The sequence below is a fragment of the Lepidochelys kempii genome, chromosome 18 (genome assembly GCF_965140285.1).
Source record: "Lepidochelys kempii isolate rLepKem1 chromosome 18, rLepKem1.hap1, whole genome shotgun sequence".
In the NCBI taxonomy this organism is placed as follows: Eukaryota; Metazoa; Chordata; order Testudines; family Cheloniidae; genus Lepidochelys; species Lepidochelys kempii.
In genome coordinates this window covers 13,031,222-13,055,039 of record NC_136397.1, presented here as the reverse complement: position 1 = coordinate 13,055,039, position 23,818 = coordinate 13,031,222, and the positions used below count along the sequence as shown (strand labels likewise).

At 44.1% G+C, this 23,818-nt stretch overlaps 2 protein-coding genes across 5 annotated transcripts in view; one reads left to right on the top strand and one right to left on the bottom strand.

Moving 5' to 3' along the window:
• The window catches only part of MTOR (mechanistic target of rapamycin kinase), a 106,029-nt gene that overhangs the window by 48,648 nt on the left and 33,563 nt on the right, over nt 1–23,818 (bottom strand). The window lies entirely within an intron of this gene.
• ANGPTL7 (angiopoietin like 7) lies at nt 15,233–23,625 on the top strand. 2 transcript variants are annotated; one of them, XM_073316676.2, is made up of 5 exons: nt 15,233–15,827; nt 18,242–18,345; nt 18,712–18,906; nt 19,866–20,064; nt 21,257–23,625. In XM_073316676.2, the coding sequence occupies exons 1-5, from the start codon at nt 15,449–15,451 to the stop codon at nt 21,424–21,426; spliced, it is 1,047 nt and encodes a 348-aa protein (XP_073172777.1). In that variant the 5' UTR covers nt 15,233–15,448; the 3' UTR covers nt 21,427–23,625. The 2 variants fall into 2 exon arrangements, with proteins under 2 accessions (XP_073172777.1, XP_073172778.1); XM_073316677.2 differs by having other exon boundaries at nt 15,234–15,827; nt 18,245–18,345.

The following is a 23,818-nucleotide window of genomic DNA, read 5'->3' as shown; positions in this document are numbered from 1 at the left end:
CAACTTGTCCCTTATCAATTTAAGTCAGTGCAAGGCAAGGGACGGGAGATATAATCCTATACTTAATTCAGAGACGCACAAATAGCTGGGAAAGGACTCCTGGGTTCTTTTCTTGACAGTCATCGACTTCCACTATGGCCTAGGGCAAGTCAGAATGTGTCATTTAAGCTATCTGTAAAAATTGAGATCCTGAGACTTAAGCCTGATGACACAACAGTGTGGCAGATTATTGAATTAATGGCTGTGATATGCTGTGGGTGCTTTGCAAAAAGACACCAGCAGAAGTGTGAAATATTAGTGTAACGTTGTCATGGGCTCCTGATTTAGTTCTCTCACCCTGAACTCTTTCCAGCCTGGTTAAATTAGCCCAAGCTTCCGCAATGCATTTCAGATATCTAAGGAGCACACCAGATGGAGTAAAAGGTATGCCGGCCTAGTGAAGATGAGCTCAAAATGCACTGAGCTGAATTAGACACTATTGGGCTCCGTATGCACAGCTGACCACACTTCCCAGAGTTCGTCATCAAGACAGGCCAGGTTAGGAATACACCCACGTCTCAGTGGGGACAATCAAAGAACATACTGCCTCCACACTTCCCAAGCAGGAGCTAGTCAGTGCTGCATCATAAAAGTGATAAATTTCTGCCACATTTCATAGCCTGATGATTTAGAGAGCCATTGGCAGACACATCACTCCCAGCACGTAAGACAGTTAATTACTTCCAACTTTATCTTTCTTGTCAACGCTTGCTGACAAATTGGCCATTATCTTTTATTCTTTAGCAATTAGCATAGCTCCTTCGTTGACAGCGCTTGGTACGTTTTTTTTTCTTTTTTCTGTGCACGCTTCCCCTTTGCTGTCCAGAGTAGAATGAAATGTTCTGCATTCCAGACAAGCCTTAACAAGGCACAATTTGCTCTTAGCTTGAGAGGTGGGGGAGGGAGGGAGGGAGGAAAGACCTTGTTTTAGAAGTGATAAAAATTCTGGCCCACGTACGAAACAAGGGCTAAAATGGGTGGTCTTTAAAAACAAAGCTGTCAGTCAACCCAGATTACTCCTTTCTATTCATCCTCCAGGGAGGTTCTGGAACGCACTGTGGAAGGTGCTCAGGCCTGCGAGTCTATATTGGAGGTTCACTTGGCAGGAAGAAATAGAGAGGCAACCCCACGGGTCCTTCTCCCACAACTGCCCAGATGTAGACGATCCCCCCCTCCCCCAGGTGAGACTTTCCTATGGACACTAGTACAGGATGAAGTTCTAACTGAAAGGGCTCTAAGAGTGAACACTCTCAGTGCAGAATCCAGATTACTGGCATGTGCAGCCCAGGAGCATTAGCAGTGAAATAAAAACACAAAGCCTATTAAAACTAGAGGTTCATACGTGGAGAGTTTCTATGTGCTCTCTCTTTTTGTTATCCATTGCAGAAGAGAGGGGTTTCTTAAATTTAAGAGGTGACCTCTCCTCCTCATCCTCCAAAAAAGGAAATATTTCATTATTTGTTTGTTTTTTTTAATCAAGCATTTTCTCCTATAAGAATTAGTGCGATGAGAATTCCTTAAATCCAACCTGTGTGCTCAGTTGGCAAAAGCTACTAACCAAAATGTTTTCTTTACTAGAGCAGCAGACAATATTCTCATTATTTGTAATGACACCTGTTGTCACAGGACCTGGCCATCTTACATTTGTTCAAAAACAAAGACAGACCCAATTCTGATTATTTTGGATGAACAAGCAGGAAAATACGACAGAGGAATGAATGGTTCAGTTTCCAAAAATACCTTCAACTATTAGCCATTTGGGAAGGAAAAAAAGTCAAAAATATCTTTTAATTTTATTTTTATTTGAATGATTCACAGGAGAACAAAACAGGAACTCAGAGGTGTACTAAGTACAAATCAATTCTGGGCATTAAATAAAAGAGTCAAATATTACTTTGTAACATGTCCTTGGAATAATCCCAAAAGAGGAGCCTAGCTCAGATGTCATTTATATGACTGTAATGCCCAGAAGACCCAATCAGGATTAAAGTTCTGTAGTGCTAGGTGACGTAGATACAGTCCCTACCCCAAAGAGATACTGACAAGCAACAAAAGAGCAGGGGAAAGGGAGGCAGTCAGATATACAATTTTTATATATAAATAAATATGATCGGTATGAAATTACATCCTGTCTCAAAATATCTACTTCCCCATCGGACTCTCGGCCTAGCCAGCATAGGTTTGCTCATATCTTGTAGGAATTAAAACAGAAGTGGGTCTTTGGCAGGGACCCACTTGCCAAGCATGCATTGGTAGGGCCCTAGCAAATTCGTGGTCCATTATGGTCAATTTCACAGCCATAGGATTTGAAAATTGGTAAATTTCACATTTTCAGATGTTTTCATCTGAAATTTCACAGTGTTGTAACTGTGGGGGTCCCGACCCAAAAGGAGATGGCGGAGGGGTGTCGCAAACCTGTTGTAGTGAGGTAATGGGATTGCCACCCTCAGAGCTGGACAGAGTGGGGAAGAGGGGGTGCGGATCTATCTGCAGCCAGGAGAGATACCCAAGAGCAGCCCTGCAGGTAAAGAGCAAGTCTTGTCCTGCCCCAGCCCTGCCCAACTAGCAGCTAGGAGCTCCCTTTGCTGGGGTGCTCCCAGCAGCACAAGGAAGATCAGATCCAACTCCACAAGCCTCCCCCATCTGCAGGAACCGCTGGCGCTGCTGCCCAGCCCCAGAGCATCCTGCAGCAGGGGGAGGCACCCGGAGGTGGGTGTGGTCCCCCACCCCCAGTGGCTGTGCAGGGGATGGACAAGTCCTGTACCTCCCCAGCCCAGCTAGAGGTAGGAGCCCCCTTTGCTGAGGGACTCCTAGGGACAAGGGGACATTGGATTTCATGGGGAAGGGCTTATTTCATGGTCCGTGATGAGTTTTTCACAGCCGTGAAATTGGTAGGGCATTGGACAGAACAAATGTCCACAGCTTAGTGGGGAGGCTGGGCTGCATTGCTGGTGATGTGGGCTTCACCCAGAGCTGCTGTCTGGCTCTTTGGATACAGCGTCTCTTGGGAATAAAGTGGTCTCTGCACTGCTGTCTGGCAGTATCACAAAGGGAGGACAATGCTGCACTGAAGGAATGACCAAGGAAAAACAGGAAGAGAACCAGGAGAGGACTGAGTCACAAAACCTAAGGGAGGACAGAATCTTAAAGCAGGTGTCACTGAGCATCAAAAGGAGCAGAGGGTTCAAGAAAGTTGAGCATATAGTAAAGGTCCTGAGACTTACCCAGGAAAAGGTAACTGGGAGAGCTCAGTGAGATAGCAGCTTCGATGGAGCAAAGGGGGCAGAAGCCAGGCTGGAGGGGTTTCAAGATGAAGTTGATGGATAGGAATTCGAAGAACAGTTGAAAATGGTATGTCTGATGGATTCAGAGGTGAAGGCACAAAGGAAAAGGGATGGGTAGCTGGTTGGGTTTAATTGCAGGTTTGCTGACGACTGGGGAAAGCAGAATATCTTTGTATTTTGAGGGGAACAGCTGTGCCAGGATTGATGGGGCAGGTTTGCAGTAGAAGTGAGGGACAAAAGAGGCATCCAGAGGAGTTGGAGAAATATGCTAGCTATATAAATGTACTGATTATTTTATCACAATAGTGTCGGAAAGCCCAGTCAGGATCAGGATCAAGACCCCATTGTGGCAGATGCCATATAGACATATGAACACAATGACCACTGTCCCAGAGAGACTACAATTTAAGATGACAAGTGACTCATGAAGGGTAGGATAGAGGGATACAATTTTTATAGAAATAGAGATGCAAAATTTTAATTGTTAGATAAATAAGAGTGCAGCCTGGTCTTGCCCGCCTCCCAACCCATCATCATCAATTTCTTGCAGATAATATGGCCAAGGTGGGTCTCGAGGAGAGAGCTGAAGGGCTAGCTGTTTATGGATAAATGCAGGAAGGATGAACCAAGTTAGTGGGCAGCATGGAAGAAGGTGCAAAGGCATTTGTGAGAGAAGCTGGTCAAGCAGACATTCCCCACTGCATGCTTCCACCATTTCTCTTCAGTGGACAGCTCCCAAAAATGCAACACACTTACTGTGTTACTGACTTTCTGTTAAACGTTACCTAAGTATAAATAGAGGCTTTTAACCACAAAAACCTCCAACGAGGCAGGAAAAACTCACATTAATGGTGGGAGGCGGAGCAGGGGGATCCACGGGGGAGTTTCTGAGCACTGTAAGTTTGCATACTGTTCTCATTTTTGCATGCAATAGGGGATTATATGCACTGGCAGAGAAATGGAGTCGATGATTCCCATTGGTCTTTTTCATCCCTATTATGTATGACAAAGAGTAAAACAAATCCCCATAAATCATCGTGTTCCCTTTGTTAAACTGACAGGTGTAGTTTGAGTAATACATGTTACAGTTCATATTATTCTGCAGAGCATTCAATATGCTATTTCTTAAGAGCAATGAACTCTAAGCACTCTGCTATTAAATCTTACGTAGGTGAGTGGAAAATGCTCTTGTGTGTGTGGGGATAAATGGGGTTCGGCCCTATCCTGTTTGAGTCTGAGTTTCTTGTTTATTAGATGGATTTCTGCCTTCTCTCCTCCGTTGGATTCAGCTTTTCACTCACCGATTATTGAAGGCATATTGACAGCTCATGAAATCACCATTACCATAGCTGACTGGAATGTGTTTTCAAAGGGAAACGAGTCATTTAAAAACAGACTCACGCCTCTTTGGAGACTAGCTCTTTTGAGGCTGGGGGGACAGACTGTGCTTTTCCTGGAAGCCACACAGTAACATTAAAAGCAGCAGTGTCAACACCTTCAAAATGTAATTTTAAAATTAATACCAATGGAGTATTTTCTTTCCCCTCAGATTTCAAAGACTTACTGCTCTTACCCCTCTTCAGGCAGGTTCAGAGGGCCTGAGGCACTTGCCATTAATTCATTGCTCAGACACAATCTTCTAAAATTCTATTACATTCTTAAGGAATGACAAGCCTGGTTTCCAGTTATCGCTGCCTGGGACTGGACAGAGAACGAACAGCGCTAAAGCATTCAGGCACACACAGAATCCCGAGGGACTAATGTTCCAGTCAGGCAGAGCCATCAGTAGCTTTTAGTCAGTGTTGTGACTGGGATTCATAGCAATTTACTGGACTAGAATCAGATGGATATTTTCCTCGTAGTTTCCAGAGAAAGATGATCTGCAAATCTTCCAGAATAAAAAGGTGGGGAAACATGCCCGAAGGCAGAAATGGCTTTGCTGACCAACCTCAGCAGAAAGCAAGTCCCCTATTTAGCCCTCCTCTCAACAGGTCAAACGAAAACATAATACCACTATAGAAATCCATGGTACGCCCACACCGTAAATACTGCGTGCAATTCTGATTGCCCTATCTCAAAAAAACGATTAGAGGTATGGAATAGCTTCCACAGACAGATTAAAAAGTGCAGGACTATGCAGTTTACAGAAGAGATGATTGGGGGAGGGAGGTTATGATAGAAATTTAAAATCATGAACGGTGTGGAGAAAAAGTGTAGTTTACCCCCTCTACATAACACAAGAACTAGGTCACCCAGATAAATTCATAGGGAGCAGGTTTAAAACAAACATAAGGAAATGTTTCTTCACACAATGCAGACAACCTGCGGAACTTTGTGCCATGGGACACCGGGAAAGCCAAAAGTATACCTAGGTTCAAAAAAAGAATTAAATAACTTTGTGGAGGATAGCTATTAGCCTAGATGCCCAGGGATGCAACCCTATGCTCTGGGTGTCCCTAAACCTCTGACTGCCAGAACCTGGGACTGGATGATAGCAGATGGATCACTCAATTGCCCTGTTCTGTTCATTCTTTCTGAAGCATCTGGCGCTGGCCAGTGTCAGAAGACAGGATAATGGGCTAGACGGATCATTCGTCTGGCCCAGTATGGCTGTTCTTATGTCTTCACTCTGGGAAAAAAAAAAAAAAGGTACGCTCTTAATGCAAGATGTCTTCACTAGGATTTCAGCATGAGGTAGATAAGACAGTCTGTAGTTTTCACACCAGTGAGCAGGCAGACCCATCTTTTTTCATAGTGAAGACAACGCCAAGCCCATGTTAACTTTGCCTATAAAGACAGACTCAGTGGTGCATTCAATATCGGCAAAAGATTAGTGCCTTATACTCACTGCTTGTCAAGGTAAAACAGTTTGCAAATAGATCTCTGAAATTAGACTCCACCAGAGTCTTGTGTTGGTTCACTCAAATTACAGAGAAAACTCCATTAGCAATGGCCAAGTTTCTAGTATACATTGTGTTAATCTTCAGCCCGTTGAACTCAACTGAAACCTACTTCTCCTTCCTCCTTAACGTCCTCTGTATTGCAGGAGTTGTTTTGTTTTGTTTTCAAAGTGCTGATTAATCAGTTAAGTTAATAAATAACATCTGCAATGCATTTTACCAACTTCCAGTTTCCAAATTTAAATTATTTTATTTTCAGAAGAATGGCCACCATTTACATTTTCTTGAGGTTTTCTTTGAAAAAGGATGCTGCCAAGGTCCAAATTATCTTTTTTATGTGAGGGTTTCAATAGCTTGATCCAAAGTGAAAAGCAAGACAAAATAATTCCTAATTATATTTTTAATCCTATACAATTTTTTTTAAAAGTAAGGAGGAGCTGGCTCCATTATCAGCTGATTACAAGCATCATGAGGGGAGATCAAAGCTGCAGTCAGACATGGGGAGCAGCAGGAAATTTCTACAGCTCTTTTAAGGTAAGTTCTGTATTTTGTTTTAGTGTGAACATCTATGGAATTCTTCTATTTCTTACTTTAAAAGAACTCTGGAAATCTCCCACTGTTCTCTCTCTGGTAGCATTGCTGTCTTCCTGTCTGGATACATATCATTAAAATGGCAGCCCGCAGCAGGAACACAATTTGGCAATTCATAGCAATGGAAGGGATTTGATATATGTTATTTTAAAATAATGCTCTGATTTCTCTAATTTCCACAATCTGATTTCATATTTTATATGGCAATCTAAGGCAGCAGTAAAAACCACGGCTTTTTAAAATACAGACTGGAACAGTGTTTCGGTCACCACGGTTCAGAACAATTTAGATCCATTTGTGGCACCGGCTAGAATCACAGAAAAGAATGAAAACTGAGGCTAAGTGTCATCAGAAGGTGATTTCACCCTATGCGGTCTGCATACATAATCCTTAGCAGCCAGGTAAGAGCAATGAGTTTGGCAAAGAAAATCATGGATTAGTCATGGCACATTTTGATAAAGTCTAGGTTTTAATCCATGTTTCTGATTTGGCCTTGATTGTGACTGTGCAGACTCCTTCCTTCCACCCCAGTCCTGTTTGACCAGGCATCCCGGAAAGCAATTCCCTTTCTTCACACTTGTGCATAGTAGCCAGGGTGGTTATTACAAGAACTGACCAGCTAATGTAACAAGACAGAGGTTACGGGGAGGAGGCAGTGGGGCAGAATCAGTAGTCTCAAAAACTGATGCCCATGACAAATTCACTGTCCCAATGAGCAAGGACTAAATACTCAAGTCTTCAGCAAATTGTTTTTAGTGTTCCTTAAAAGATAATGCAACTAATGTTAGGTTATGAATGCATCAAACAGACACGGTATAAGAAAGCAACTTCTGTATTGTAAAGGCTTTTCAAAAAGAAATCAGACAAGGATTGGGAGTGAAAAAAACAAACCTATCAACAAAGCTGCTTCCACCAGAAGGAAAAGCACTCAAATGCTGGGCTTTCTTCTCCTCTTAGGTTCTCCTGCATACCTAATACTCAATAGAAAGATTCTCTCTCATATGCCCCTGGTAGCTTTCAAGTGCTTCCTGTTCTCTGAAGGTCACCAACAATATTGTCTGTCATTCAAAATTTATAAGACCTTTGAGAACTCAGAAGGTTAAGTGAAAGCAGACAGGATCCCTCCCTTACCTTCTCACAAGAAAAACATAAGCTTTGCTTTAACAGAAATCTTTCAGAAGGCCCAAAAATTAATCTCCCTCAGTGAGTGGAGAACACACACTTGCCATCTTGCATCAGCCAGAAAAGGTTTCAAAAGCTTGGTAGGAAAGGCACATTGCTGCATTAATGCGGATGCTCAGAGGCTATGCAAGATTAGGGAGTCATACTGAGGTCAGAGCCCTCTTCTCCTCTCCCCACCCATTGAAAGGCTCCCTTTCCCATTGTTCTGAAAGTTTCACCCATCTAAATCAAATTTATTTTTCCCTGTGCAGAAGTGCGGGGAGCTCTCCTCTGGGATTAGAAGCTGAGGGCTGAGGCTTTGTGGAAGCTTTGGGGAACACATAATCTTCTGACACAGGGAGTTGCCTTTGCTGGCCAGTTTCTCCAATTCTATGGTTTATTTGTGTTCAAACATCCCTGAATCCTTGATTCAACAAACTTTTGAAAAAAAAACCACCACAAAACATCTCCACCAAGCCACTAAAAATTATTCCCATGCTTGGGAAAAAATGTTTGTGGAAACCAATGTCAGCAAAGAGTTGTTTTCAATAATCATTGCAGTGATTGACTGTTCAGAGCCCATGCCAATCCCCCTTCATCTTTCCAGTGAAGTCTCACCGCATTGCTTACAGGCCCTGAAGTTGGCTGGATTCCCAGTGTTGATATAAAAGCCTGCACACAGCTTCCTGCTGATGTAGGGAGACGCCGTGGAAACCATAACAGAATTCTCAGCCAACCCGGTTGGATATGCTGCAGAAAGTCTCCATCTCGCTATCTTCTGCCCTTTAATAAGTGAGATTTAATAAAGGTAGAGAAGGAAAATAGCAAGGGGAAACATCTAGGGGAAAAAGGCAAGACCAGAGATACAGAGTTTTTAGGCATCAGATATGCAAGGAAAGAACACTGCCAAGGTAGTATAAATATCACATGCCATTCCAGGAGTTATACCAATGATCTTTTAAAAATCAGATCTCCCCTCACATACTTTAGTAATTAAAGCTAATAAAGGCAGTAAGTCTTTCCACATCTTAGTTTTTATTCTTAGGAACTGCATTTCTATTGTGCTGCTTTGTTTTTGCAACCATAATAATGGAATATATTTACTGGCTGAAGCAACAAAGACTGTTGAGGTATCTGTCCTTACTCATCATCAGTAAAATCAGGATGCAGTAATGGGAATAGATTTGTATCTCCCTGAAATAATTCTTCCATCAGTTTTGTGACTCCAGCCTGGAGGTCTGCAGTAGTCTATTCTCTCCTCTATTGGATACATTCTCTATTATGAGTTACGTAACCAAATCACTCCGACAGTCAACAATTCTATTTGACTTTAATAAGAAATCAGTTACTAATTGTGAGCTGCTGAGTTAAAAACAATGAACATGAGCATACTACATACAGACTTATTATACATCTGGAGGAAATACACACATCCCTAAGGATCCTTTGCTAGGGATAGATTTCCTGGAATTTGCCAGCAGTGAAGAATCTAATAAGCACCTTGTCAATCACGGTAGGCAACAACAGTGGGTTAGGTCCCTAAAAGCATTTACCAGCTGCATGTTATGTGCTCTGCAGTGACTGACTACCAATTAGCCACGGGGCACTGAGTTTGCCTTCTAGTCTTAGCTTCACCCATTTTGAACTTGTACACCTGCTAGAACAGCTCCCCAGAGGAAGGAGTAGCTTAAGCCCAACACTGATTTAATCTATCCCACCAGGTACAGGAGATAGCTACTTCTAATTAGAAAACACTAATATACTCCTAATTATGTAACACTAGCTAGTGATATAAGCCCTGTTTGCATAGGGAATGGCACCAGGCCAGATATAACCATATTCAGAATCAATTGTGGCTAACAGGATTCCAGTGTTATTTCCCTATCTGGTGTGGAAAGGGATTGGTCATCTGCTGGGCACATGGTACAGCATCATGGTATTGAATACCAGGGAAAGGGGACTGGATGGGTTAATTTACAACATGGTTTGGCTAGCAAAGATCCCTAAAACAAGCAAGCAAGCAATGCAGGGTCTATACATGTCAAGGAAATCATGCAAGAACCATGCTAGCAACAGCTACGTTTAAGCACAGCTGTAGCTAGAACATTTCTGATCACAGCGATCACAGGTGTTCTGGTCCTAGGTAAGAATTCAGGGAAAGCAAGATCAAAGCCTGAGACATGCTAAAAGCCAAATGCTTTTTTGCCCATCTGTTCAGATCTCTGCAGAAATTCTGAAGTAATTTTCTTCCTTTCATGGCTCTTTAATCTCCAGGTGATAAGGCACTAAGAACACGAAAAGTCAAGAAAGCAGAAAAAGCCAGTGATGGGAAAATTAACATTTCTGCACAAGAAGGGGATGAATACACACAGTTTGCATCAAGACCGCCCTCAGAAAAGTTGTATGTCTGAGAAGAACCCATATATCCCTCTCTCAGCTCTGAGCCTGTGTCACATGCTCTAATTATTAACTGCACTGCAGCACCAGTGAAACATGCCCAAGACCTCACTTTCCCATAGTGGAAGCTAAATATTTTTAGGAGAAAAAAATACACAGCGATCCTGTTATTCCTAACCACAAAGCACTGCCAGGTAGAACTCTCCTGAGATGGGGCCATCAGCTGGGAGTTTAGTTCTCAAGACCCTGGTTATTCTCATAGTAGGCTCACTGCATCTCCAGACATTTGCCAAAAGCCCCCACCTCTCAAGCACACAGATCTACATGCCTGACTTGTGCTTTTCTTTCATTCAAAGTACATTCAATCAATGGCTGATTCTGTTATGGGGCTTGTGCATTATCTCCTTCCGTAATCTAACCAATTAAAGGGCCATACACAAGGGCTTCTCTACAAACCAACATTTGCAGTGAAAAGGAATCCTGCTAGGAGTGTTCTTTTATGACCCGTTCTGCTAAGAGGAGGAAAAAAGGGGAAAAACCCAGTTTTAGATAAACAGATTCTCAATTCCAGTGTGAAATCTTTTCATTTTGGAAAAGAGAAAAGAATGCAACAGAACAAAGAAAATAAACCTGGAAACCGCCCAGGAGTTTGGAGAAGAGCTCCCCTCACTCATGAGTTGTACCCAGTACACTCCACACTTCCAATATACAGACCGTCTCCTCTTTATGGGATTCTCCAATAAGTGATAGTGGTACCAGCCTCTAATATACAGGATACCCCCTTGGCACTGAGCAGCAGCAGCTGCCGCTGCTTTAGAGATTGCTACTCAGTTTTTCAAACTCGTCTTTCAAATATTTACTAAGAAAGCAAGCCCAAGTAAAGTTAAGAACTGAGCTTCTCCCCTAAAAGCTCACAACTCCTGTCTAAATCTCCCTCAGATGTAATGAAGGCAATTTTCCTAGGATTGCCCTCTTCTCTGTTCTTGTCTACCAAGACTTGTTCCTTATTAGCTCCTGTACAGCATAGACACCAAAGTGCTTTAGCAAACGCAGTATCACCCCCATTTAAAGACAGGGAAACGGAATCAAAAGAGTGATGAAGTAACTTGCCACAGAGGGGAGAGCCCTGGGGCAGGACCAGAAATAAACCTAGGTCTCCTGTCTTCTAGTCTAATGCCTTCACACTGGATCAGTTTCTCCTCTGTATTAGAACTCCTGACTGAAGGCAAGAATTTGTCCGAACATTGGGTCCTTTTATTACTTCAATGCTGAAAGCAGGAGGATGTATTTCAGTGTCCCTTGGGGACTGCAAGTGCCCCTCCACTGCCTATACCCTGTCCCCAGTTTTTGAGATACATATACTGTGGTGGCCATAAAGATGTAGTCAGGAGCTAAGAGCATTTGAAAATGAAAATGAACTTCAGGGAGGCAGAACAGCAGCAAAGGTGGGCCATGTCCCTTTGTCAGAGGGTAGCACATCACTGACAGGCCTCACTTCTATTTTCAGACTGACCACCCCGATCAGCTTTCAAAACTGCTTAGAAAAAATAAAAGGCTGTTAGAATTCCAAAAGAACGCCAAGGGTTTGACCACAGCAGGGACACACGTGGGAGTGTGCTTTTTTTTTGTGTGTGTGGAGGGAGAGAGAGAGAAACAAGAACTCAGCTTACTCCACTATTGGTCTCTGCTTTTGACAAAAACGATTCTCATCACACACAGCCTGACAAGAATTTGCCCCCGGGGAAAGACAGAAGCTCTGGCTAGAAGAGGGCTCAGACAGGATTACATGCAGAACAAAAAAGTCAGGCTTTTGGTCTGCATGTGGGGCACATGCTCGTTTGTGGTATACAACACAATTTTGCTATGGAAGGCTCTTGAAATGCCAGCAACAGAAAACAAGCAACAGCCAACACACTCATGAGGAGAGGGAGCCGCTGTACTTTCAAAGAAAAATACCTGTCACTCCCAACTGACAGAGTCTGGTGTCATCTCAGGTCACTGGAAACATGTGGGAGCCTTGCCTGCTGATGCCTCAGGTGGCAGGGGTGTGCCCTGAGCACAGCACACAAAAGGGGTCAGCCACCAAGATACCCATGCTACTTGCTCAGAGATCTTTACCCCTGCTCTCGGGCGTCTGCAGCAATGTGTCACCATGCTTCATCTCTGCAAACGCTCTGATGCTTTCATCTTCCCACTTTCTGAGCCCTGCCAGGACACCATTGCTGCTTTGCTGAAAAGTTACTAGCTGGCTGGGACGTTCATCCATCCCTACAAACAAAACCTCTAGCAGTAAGTTTAACAAGGCTGAGAAGTAAAAGCTGAGTGCTGGAGCAAGTTACGTTTCCATAGGTCCAAGATGCATCAGGGACTAGTAAGGTTTTACTTAGGATAATTGCTTTATCACCATGTATCCTAGCTCTTTCTTAGACCAGCGACAGGTTTCAGAGTAGCAGCTGTGTTAGTCTGTTTCCGTAAAAAGAAAAGGAGTACTTGTGGCACCTTAGAGACTAACAGTGAGTGTCTTCCACGTGGGACAAGATGGCTCAATTGTGTCTTTCACACTTTCTTCCTACCAAGCAAAAGCGAGACTAATCTAATCGCCTTCTATGATGAGATTACTGGTTCTGTGGATGAAGGGAAAGCAGTGGATGTATTGTATCTTGACTTTAGCAAAGCTTTTGACACTGTCTCCCACAGTATTCTTGTCAGCAAGTTAAAGAAGTACGGGCTGGATGAATGCACTATAAGGTGGGTAGAAAGTTGGCTAGATTGTCGGGCTCAACGGGTAGTGATCAATGGCTCCATGTCTAGTTGGCAGCCGGTGTCAAGTGGAGTGCCCCAGGGGTCGGTCCTGGGGCTCGTTTTGTTCAATATCTTCATAAATGATCTGGAGGATGGTGTGGATTGCACTCTCAGCAAATTTGCGGATGATACTAAACTGGGAGGAGTGGTAGATACGCTGGAGGGTAGGGATAGGATACAGAGGGACCTAGACAAATTGGAGGATTGGGCCAAAAGAAATCTGATGAGGTTCAATAAGGATAAGTGCAGGGTCCTGCACTTAGGACGGAAGAACCCAATGCACCACTACAGACTAGGGACCGAATGGCTAGGCAGCAGTTCTGCGGAAAAGGACCTAGGGGTGACAGTGGACGAGAGGCTGGATATGGGTCAGCAGTGTGCCCTTGTTGCCAAGAAGGCCAATGGCATTTTGGGATGTATAAATAGGGGCATAGCGAGCAGATCGAGGGACGTGATCGTCCCCCTCTATTCGACATTGGTGAGGCCTCATCTGGAGTACTGTGTCCAGTTTTGGGCCCCACACTACAAGAAGGATGTGGATAAATTGGAAAGAGTCCAGCAAAGGGCAACAAAAATGATTAGGGGTCTGGAACACATGATTTATGAGGAGAGGCTGAGGGAACTGGGATTGTTTAGTCTGCAGAAGAGAAGAATGAGGGGGGATTTGATAGCTGCTTTCAACTACCTGAGAGGTGGTTCCAGAGAGGATGGTTCTAGACTATTCTCAGTGGTGGAAGAGGACAGGACAAGGAGTAATGGTCTCAAGTTGCAGTGGGGGAGGTTTAGGTTGGATATTAAGAAAAACTTTTTCACTAGGAGGGTGGTGAAACACTGGAACGCGTTGCCTAGGGAGGTGGTGGAATCTCCTTCCTTAGAAGTTTTTAAGGTCAGGCTTGACAAAGCCCTGGCTGGGATGATTTAATTGGGGATGGGTCCTGCTTTTGAGCAGGGGGTTGGACTAGATGACCTCCTGAGGTCCCTTCCAACCCTGATATTCTATGATTGTATGATTGATTGATATTTTTAAAAAACAGGCATCCATTGGAGCAGCCAGACTGAATCAACCGCGTGCTCCATCTATTCCGTTATCCTGCCTCCGACAGCAGCCAGGACAGATGCTTCAGAGGAAGGAGTAACAATCCTTGTGGACGACAATTATGGAATAATCTGTCGTAGGGAAAGTTTCTTCCTAATCCCAACAGCTAATGCGTGGTTTACATCCTGAACTATGAGGGTTTAATACGATTATTTTTAATCCTATATTATATATAAAACTTTGGATGCTCTACTTCTCCACATAAATGTCTAATTCTTTTTCAAAAACCTGATCGAATTCTGGCCTCAATATCAGCTCACTGGGTTAATCATATGTTGGGTAAAAAGGGAATTCCTTTTGTCATTGTTATATTTGCTGCTTTTCAATGTCTCAGAATGTCCCATGTTCTTGTATTATGAGAAAGGGTAAAAAGAGGCACATGATTTTCCTGCTCTATACAGTTATCATTCTATACACCCTCTTAGTCATCTCCTCTCTAAAGTGAACAGTTCCAAATCCTACAAGACACATACTCCAGGAATGACAGATCCTCTGGAGAGAGGAGGATTAGCTGTTTACGGGATAAAATGGCTAAAATGGTCTCTGCACCAAACCAAAATGGAAACGCACCCAAGAGATACAGCTCATGTGGAATACTTTAAATATGACTGTCAAACTAGGAGCATTCCCCACGAGAGTCACCTTGTTCAAACTGCTACAAAATCATACCTGCTAGAAAGCCCTCTCATGTCCTGGACCTCCAAGGCTGTTATGTTCTCTGACATGCCAGACTTAGTCACCGAAAGGGCTAAAACCCAAATGGAAACTCCCATGAATTCCTAGCCCTCTCACCCCACAGGGCAGAGGTGAGTGGAGGGAAGTCTCCCCCCAACCTCTTTTTTGGCCTAAGTCTGTGTTGATTTCAGCCGGTAGGCACTTGATATGAACAGATTAGCTGGGAGGGGCTAGAATGCTGTGTACAGCTGCAGGGGGGTGGAGGTACACAGGAGAAAAGATATTTAAGATGCTGAGAGATAGAGACTTCCAGAGTGCAGAGACTCCTACAGGAAAGGGCTGCAGAAGTCCCCTTTAGACTCCACCTTCACTGAGAGAGACGGGGAGAGAAACAGAGTTAGGGCACCAGCGTGCTGCAGCACTTTCTGTGTCCCTGCTGCGCTCACAGCCTCTGCAGTGGACTCAGTCAGAGAACTCCAGAATTCTCACTGCAGAGAGGGAAAATGCCAGTGAAAGTCACTATGCAACTGGCATGGCTCTGTTTTATCACCTTGTCCTTGGCCATCTACCCAGCGTGGCTGCAGAAGCCTCCCAAGAGGAGAACGACCAACGGGAACACCCAGCTCAAAATGATGGGCTGCTGCAATGAGATGAAAGAGCTCAAGCTGCAGATAGCCAATCTGAGCACCATGCTGGGGGCGCTGAGCAAGAAGCAGGAAGACGACTGGGTGAATATGGTTATGCAGGTAATGAAGCTGGAAGGGAGCACCAAGCAGATGGAGACCCGGCTTATTGATGCCGAGAGCAAATACTCCGAAATTAACAGCCAGATAGACATCATGCAGCTGCAGGCAGCCCAGATGGTCACACAAACCTCAGCTGGTAAGGATGGAGCCTCTAAGCTCCCAGATGCGCCTCTTAATGCAGAACTCCAACTAACCACCAACTTTTAACCTATGTTAGCATGTCCCATTAACACAGCTGGCGACTGTGCCTACTGACTGCCAATCTACCCAGTGCGCTTCTGCAGACACAGCAGCGCAAAAAGATGCCAGGTTTATTTGGCCAGAAATCCACAGATCCAGTTATCAGTTTGATATCAGATCTGCTCTCTGTCAAGGGTTGGGGGAGCAGAACAGATCCTGCAATTGCAGCGGGATGGACTCATTTAATACATCTCTCCCGCCAGTCCCAATCTGAACAGGCAGGCAGTCAGTTTGTGTGGGAAAGCCTCTGGCAATAATATGCCCATGTCATCCAGAACACTGGTAGGGGATTAGGGGTTAGTTAAACAACTGGAGACACTTTTAACCACCCCTGCAGATGCAATACCATCTTTACGCCTGTCTGAGCCGGAAGCAAATAAAAAAAAAAAAGACATCTTTTGAATAATAATTCTCAGAAATCCAAGGTTGTAGATTATGCAAAATCCCCGATATAACACATTTCAATGGCTTAAAATTTTCCCTCCTTCCCTGGTATAGCGACGCAGGAAAGTTTCACAGCACATTTGCTTTGGATATCCTGAGGAAAGTCTACTCCAAAGGGAGACCATTCCAACAAGGCTAAACTTCCCTATAAAGACGGCTATTGCCTGGGGTGATCGTATGTACTAAACACTTTCATTCTGGGTCTGTTTTGCAACGGGAAAAAAAAATAAATCTTAAACCATCAGCGTTTACTAAGTTCTGCTTAAGGAAAAGGTTTAACGTCGTTTGTTTGGAAACATTGCTCACTATTTATATTGTCTTAAATAAACGGAAAGGTTTTACCGTAATGAGTCTCATCAGGGGTATAGTAACGCCGCAATGTGATTCTGTAAAATAAAGCAGCACACAGAGAAAGCCAGCCAAGCAGGGACTTGAGCAGCCAGATGCAGGGAATTCATGTCACCAGGTGAAAGTCATTCACCCTGCAATATACTGAAAAAACTGTCAGGAGGGATAAAAATCCTTACCCCGGCTAGCTTCTCTCCCCTCCCATAAAAGCAGCTGTGTACACCACCTGCCCTCAATCAGCTCCTATCCAGAGAGGAAGGGGGGCTGGCAAGACTGAGATTCAATTGAGCTAAATGCCACCCCTCCGCCCCCATCGCAAACCGTGATACAGAAACTATTGTGCAATGTGTTTTATTCACAAACTTAGCTAATCTGCCCCATCACATGGTCAGAGCAGGCAGCTGGCCTGGCCATTCTGTCAGATAGGGACCTGTGTATGAAGGGGCAACGAATGTACACGCTCATTCCCCAGCATGGAACTTTTATTCACACACTGGTAATTTTAATAGAAAATAGAAATGGCTGTGAAGGCTGGAGCTTTGTGTACTACAGTAAGAGGTTAGGAGACTATGAAGGTAACAGGCAATGGATACTGTTTTGATTCTGCTAGTTATACATACAAGCCATTAGTTTCCTGTACAGCACAGCATCTCTGTCCTTTACGCTTAGCTCTTTCCTCCCCAGATCCATAATAGAGCTTTTCAGAGCTCCCCATTTTAGTCTCCCTCACCCTACCATCATCTGGGCCCCGAGGCTGTGGCCTCCACGCAAGGGCTTCAGGCACAAGGAGCCCCCCCCGATTCACTTTGGGGCAGGCCAGAGGGGTCGCTATTGAGCGCCTGACACTTCCTCCCTCTCAGAAGTGCTGCTTTCAAAGTACCCCCACTGCCTGATGGTTGGGAGAAGAAAAAGGCAAGACTGCAAGCTGTAAAGTGTGACCGCTGCCCCCCAGAGCCAAGCACAAAGCCACTTCCTTGTATATTTTATAACCAAGACAGAGATGACTAAATTACATTCAGCATTCTTTCCGGTGTGCTAGAATTAATACCATACCTAGCCCTATACATGGGGCTTTGCAATTTGCTTCAAGGCCTCATAACCACCCATCCAACACCAGCCTGACCATCTCTCTCATTTTTAACAAGTGCAGTCTCATTTCATGGGCTTTCGAGTTCCTATGAGGAGTATTTTCTGTTTGGGGGCTGAAGACAAAAGGCTTAGCAATCCCACAGAAAACACCTCACGTCCCAACGCTGCCACCTCTCTGTCTCACATGCAAACCTGACCAGCACCAATACTGAGGCCATACAGCTCATCGATAGGTGAGCTGAGCTGTTCCATGCACACATCACACCCCAGGCAGATTCTTCTCCACTCTTTCGCAATTCACTGGAGATGCAACAAAATGGCCCCTTTGAATGTTTATCTCAAGAACTGCGTTAAAGCCTTTGAGGACACACATCCGCAGTAGGTGGTCCTTCTCCTGTTCAGCATCTTACTTCCTGTGTTTGATTCAAGCAGATGCTGTCTATGACTGCTCATCTCTTTACCAGAAGAATTACAGAATCTCCGGGGTTTACAAGCTGCCACCTGATGAATTCTTGGGGAGCCCCGACCTAGAGGTGAGGATGCCATGCATACAAAGTGCACGCCTTTGGTTCTAACAGAGCTTCTTCAATACTGTACATTCTGAAAACACTTATACTGAAGTCCAGTTTTTATAGTGTCGGAGGGAGGGAGATGGCATATTACATTTAAAGTCCCTACAGGATCTTATATTGTAGGGATGGAGAGGGTATATTAGAGAGAAAGGTTCAGAGCAAATCAGTTTTTCGGGACTCTTTGCACAGGCCAACAAACTCCCTTGACAGATGGGGTTTGGTGCAGAGAGTGTCCTGCCCCGCTTCGTGATCTTGTATACAGTGAAATTGGAAGTGGGACCCTGTAACCCTTGTGACTGGTTAGCACTGCATCCTCTCTTGCTCCAGGTGCACTGCGACATGGAGACAGACGGTGGTGGCTGGACCATCATCCAGAGGCGCAAAGTTGGCCTGATCTCTTTCAACAGAGATTGGAAACAATACAAGGAAGGATTTGGCAACATCCGGGGAGATTTCTGGCTAGGGAATGAAAATATCTATCGGCTCTCCAGACGCCCGACCATGCTGCGAGTAGAGCTGGAGGTAATTCACAGGTTCTCACTTCCAGCAGTAAAAGCTTCTAGTGCACAGTGGTTCTTTGATAGAAAGTACAATCTCCTAACAGCAATGGAGGGCTATAGGATTCGCATATTTAGATTAGAGAGACTAATGCGAGAGAGACCCGACACAACAGAAGCATATTCCCCAGTGTTTACTATTGGTGTAATAGAACCTTCATGGGGCTACAGATTGGATCTTGGGTGAGCCACAGACTCTAAAGGATTCTCAGATGAATTTTGCCCATCACTGAGGTGAACAAGGGTCATAGCCCAGGGCACAGGGATTATGCTGCTGACCATTTTATAGGGATATCCAACTACAGATTGGAGGGACTCAAGCTCACTCCTTTGGGCAGGAGTGCTCCTGAGACGGCACATGGGGAGGAAGGAGTGCTTTGCATTAACCAACAGCAACTTCTCCTGTCTATTAATGGCTGGTGAGTTAGTAATCAGGCCAGGTCATGGCTGGAAGAATGGCAGCTGTAAGCATAGGGCCTTGGGAGATGGGCATGGGGTAATCGACAAAACGGTGGTTTGTGGGGCTTCCATAGAATCTAAACTCCACTTCCTGAGGGAGGAAAAACCAACTTGAGTTAGCCCACATTTAAGATAAGGCTGTTGGATAGAAGGGAAGCGTATCAGATTTCTGCATATAGAACTTAATGTCAATGCAGACCACCTAGCAAACATGATGCCTTGGTAATTCACCAGCCTGCTATGCTAAGTGAAAATTTGTTTATTCCAGTTTGCCTTAGTCGAGTTCCTGCAGTCTAGTCTGTAGTCTCTATTTTAAGAGAGACATTACCGTTGAAAACTCAGCTAACATTCCTGTCCGGAGAAGAGGCATGCATCCCAGGTAAACACAGCTGCCAAAGTCTGCCTAGCACCCTTTTTTTAAAAAACAATCTGTTTCCTCTTCACCCCTCTAATCCCCTGTGGCAGGACTGGGAAGGCAACATCCGCTACGCACAATATAACCACTTCACCCTGAGCAATGAGTTGAATAGCTACCGCCTTTTCCTGGGGAACTACACCGGCAACACAGGGCACGACTCCCTAAGGTACCACAACAACACAGCCTTCAGCACCAAGGACAAGGACAACGACAAGTGCGTGGATCACTGTGCCAAGTTCCGTAAAGGTAAGGCGCAGATTCCTCCTCTACAAGTGTTTGAATGAACCACGCTATGCAACATATGGATGGCGTCATGGTTACAGAGTGAGACTAATCAATTGTTTTAAGTTGTTAACATTCTGATGGCAGATCAGTGAACTGATGACTGTTTCTGGAATATGCATATGTCAGTTACCTGGCCAATTGGAGAATTGAAATGGGATCTACTCAGAGCCACAATGTGTGTTATAGACATTAGTGGTCCCATTGCACTTTCCACAGGAATCAGGGTTTGCCCTGGTGTTTTTGGCCAATATTTGATCTACCTACACAGTTACGTGTACTGTGCATCAATTATCTGCTTGGCTATCCCAGAGGTGGGTGAAATTATCCCTGTGTATTTTTTATATTCAGTTACAGATGGAAGGTACTAAATAAATGTAAGATTATATATAAAATATGGCTGCAGTGACTTGTAGAATTATTTTTATCTGGAGGTTCATGCACCTTGAGCTCTACTCCGTTTATGTTGTAATGAGAGTCTCTAGATGGAATATTCTATTCAGCTTTTTATATTGTGCTCATCACCAAGGTAACTGAGTGCTTTTGAACTCACTGCAACTCACTCTTTTATTTTAAATGTCTTAATACAGCCCCAATATATAGAGGGATGAGCTTCACCTCTGTAGGCTGTATGGTGAAGCAATTATAGCCCCTAAGGGAAATGTTTCTGAATTCAGCTGTTATACTTTACTGTTGCTTCAGTTGCAAAGTAAACCCTCAGACAAATTGCATTCAGATGCATACCAGAGCCAACCAGCTAAGAACACTGAACAGTGTCCTCTGCTGACCTTTTGTTTTCAAAAAGGGAGAGAGGGAAGAAATGGAGAGGAAACTTTCAAAGGTGCATCAAGTGCCTCAGATAAGAACTTTAACAAAGAGACACTGGGCTTATTTGGCTACATCACCTTGGTGATTTGCCCTGTTCACTGCATGTCTGAATTCTTCAAAGAAGTGCTCACCAGTCAGTGTGTCTTGAATTTAGCTCCTTTCCCAATGTAATGAGAGCTGCCAAGGGCACAGGCTCCCAGAATGAATTCCGCACCTGGCCCCTCTCCCACTCCTTCCCTGCAGAGGGACAATTGTTCACATCATGAACACAGAATACCAGCATGAACTAAATGGTGGACAAAGGCTTTCTCTGTTTGTTTCCTGCAAGGTGGATACTGGTACAACTGCTGCACAGACTCCAACCTGAATGGGGTTTACTACCGCAAAGGGGAAAATACCAAAAACACGGATGGAATCACCTGGTATGGCTGGCACGGCTCAACCTACTCCCTGAAAAGAGTCGAGATGAAGATCCGGCCAGAGGATTTCAAACCCTAGGGGGAACCAACACTCAATTGTAAAGCTACGGTGACACTGCTGCCCTGAGGGGAAACAGCCTGGAATCTCAAAACCAGCCACTGAAATGGTTTACTTCATGTAGAAAGTGTGCGAATGCAAGGGCTATATACTCTGACTATGCATCACACATTAGTTCTGAGGCAGACATGGGAGAGAGGAAAGGCACCAACATTACCATAGCTCAGCCCAGTTCTGTTCTCTTGAGGCACTCTCTCCTCAACAGGATTCACGCAATGTTAGAATAGGCACATCCTGCAGTAGCAGCATCTTCAGGAAGGAGATGTTGTGGTTACACTAGCACCGGGACTTACCGTGCCTTATTGATTGACCAGTTAGAGTTTAGGAAAAATGCAGCTTTTACCCTCCTTTTTGCCATCTCTGTAGCGTTTAGATTCATTGAGGGTGAATACAAATCTTGCCAAGGAAGATAGTTTCCATTAAGACCCAAGAAACAGAGGAAAGGGGCTTTTATGTCAGACCCTTCAAACAACGTAGAAATATCCACAATGAGATGTTCCTCCACTGCATGTTAATTGCCCCGTTCTCCCCATACAGGAAAAGCTAGGTTGAAGCTTTAGGCAATTGCATGTTGCTCCTGCCCTTTCCTCAAGTCTCATCACCACCTTCTGGCCACTAGTCACAGGAAAACACCCATGCAAGACTATACTCCCAGGAAGAGTGCTTTCTGGGAGAGACCTCAAGTCCCATCTGCTCTAGGCTATGTGGAGGTAGGAGATCTATACTAGAAAGCACATGAGGGACTGGGATGCAACTCTCTGAGTTGCAATGAACTGATTTTCAACTTTACTAGTGTTCCTCTTGGAACACAGAAGGGCCATTTTGTGCCACCTCATCATACTATCAGCAAGACCAGGAGCGAACAGGGAGCAAACATAGCCAGAAGCTTTTTAACATTGACACTGTAGTCCAAAACACAAGTGGGGGGGAGGGGAAGGGTCTTTTAATGTTTAATTGGAAAAAGGCATGTTAATGGAAGTGCTAATAAACAAGGGATCAAATAATAGAGATTATGTGTGGCTCTAACACAGCAAAGGATCCTGGAGAATATTATGCACTAAGAGAAGCAATCTCGAGTGGTTTGTGTTGTCACTGGGACTCAAGTTGTATTTAAAAGCTTTACTCCATCGAATCTCTATTTTATGATGCTTGATCCTGCACCTCCAGATGCTTTTAACTTTCTGTTTTTACTTAAAGAGAAGCCAGATGTGGGAAATATTTAACACTCTGCTTTATGGTTTACAAGCATAGGATTATTCACCTTAGATCAGACTGCTAGTCCATGAAGAACACAGTATTGCCACTAGCTTTGACCAGTATTCGATGCTTTAGAGAAAGGCAAAATACACCAGAAGAGGCACCTAGTAAAATTTACAGCGCTGCCCACATGTCAGGGGTGGGGTGGGAGAGAAGGAGCACATTATTCCTTTCATTACAGTATTGAATTACAGTGCGGGGGAGGGATAGCTCAGTAGTTTGAGCATTGGCCTGCTAAACCCAGGGTTGTGAGTTCAATCCTTGAGGGGGCCATTTAGGGAACTGGGGCAAAAATTGGGGATTGGTCCTGCTTTCAGCAGGGGGTTAGGCTAGATGACCTCCTGAGGTCCCTTCCAACCCCGATATTCTATGATTCTATGAAAGTTCAAAGGAATGCATCTGGGAGCAGAGCTCTAAGGGAAGCCAGAGAATCCTCAAGTGCCAAGGGAAATTAGAAATGTACAAAACCCCACACTTGCTGGTGGGATGCCATACCCGGGAATTTCCAGGTGTGTTTTGTAGGGTTATTTTTTTGTAAGCACTGCCTAAAAGTTCCACATTGAAAATCAGCACATTCCATTTGCTTACCTAAGAGTGTCTTGAAAAAGATGGTTAAAAAAGGGCAGCCACACCATTGCTTGAATATGTAGAAAAAGATGGTTATAGTTAATATATCTATTTTTATTCACTTTAAAAAAACAGAGCTTGAGCCTAATTTAAAATTTTCTGTTTTATGCGGAACAGGAGATAAAGGTTTCCTGGGAAATGCCTTATATATGTTGACTATTCATACTGCACATTGGAACAGCATTGTATACAAATATGCAGTCTGTGTAATGGATTTTTTTTATACCAAATTTTCCATATCTGTAATAGACTCATTTTTAAACCTGTTTTCTTCAAGTCTTGCTCTTTAACTTGCTGTTTGATACAAACACTCTTACAGACAGAGGGATTAAGGTCAGGAAAGGGGAACTGAAGTTCTGAAGCATCCTAGGGGATGCAAGAGAGGCGAAGGGATGAAAGCAGATTGCAGAGAGGGCAAAAATAGCCCAGCATGATGCATAGAAGCAAATATCTGTAAGGTAAACAAAGG

Coding starts and splice junctions, on each gene's coding strand:
- ANGPTL7 (XM_073316676.2), top strand. CDS start 15,449: ATGCCAGTGAAAGTCACTATGCAACTGGCATGGCTCTGTTTTATCACC. Junction 18,346..18,711: donor TGGGGAGCCCCGACCTAGAG/GTGAGGATGCCA, acceptor CTCTTGCTCCAG/GTGCACTGCGACATGGAGAC. Junction 20,065..21,256: donor CTGTGCCAAGTTCCGTAAAG/GTAAGGCGCAGA, acceptor GTTTCCTGCAAG/GTGGATACTGGTACAACTGC.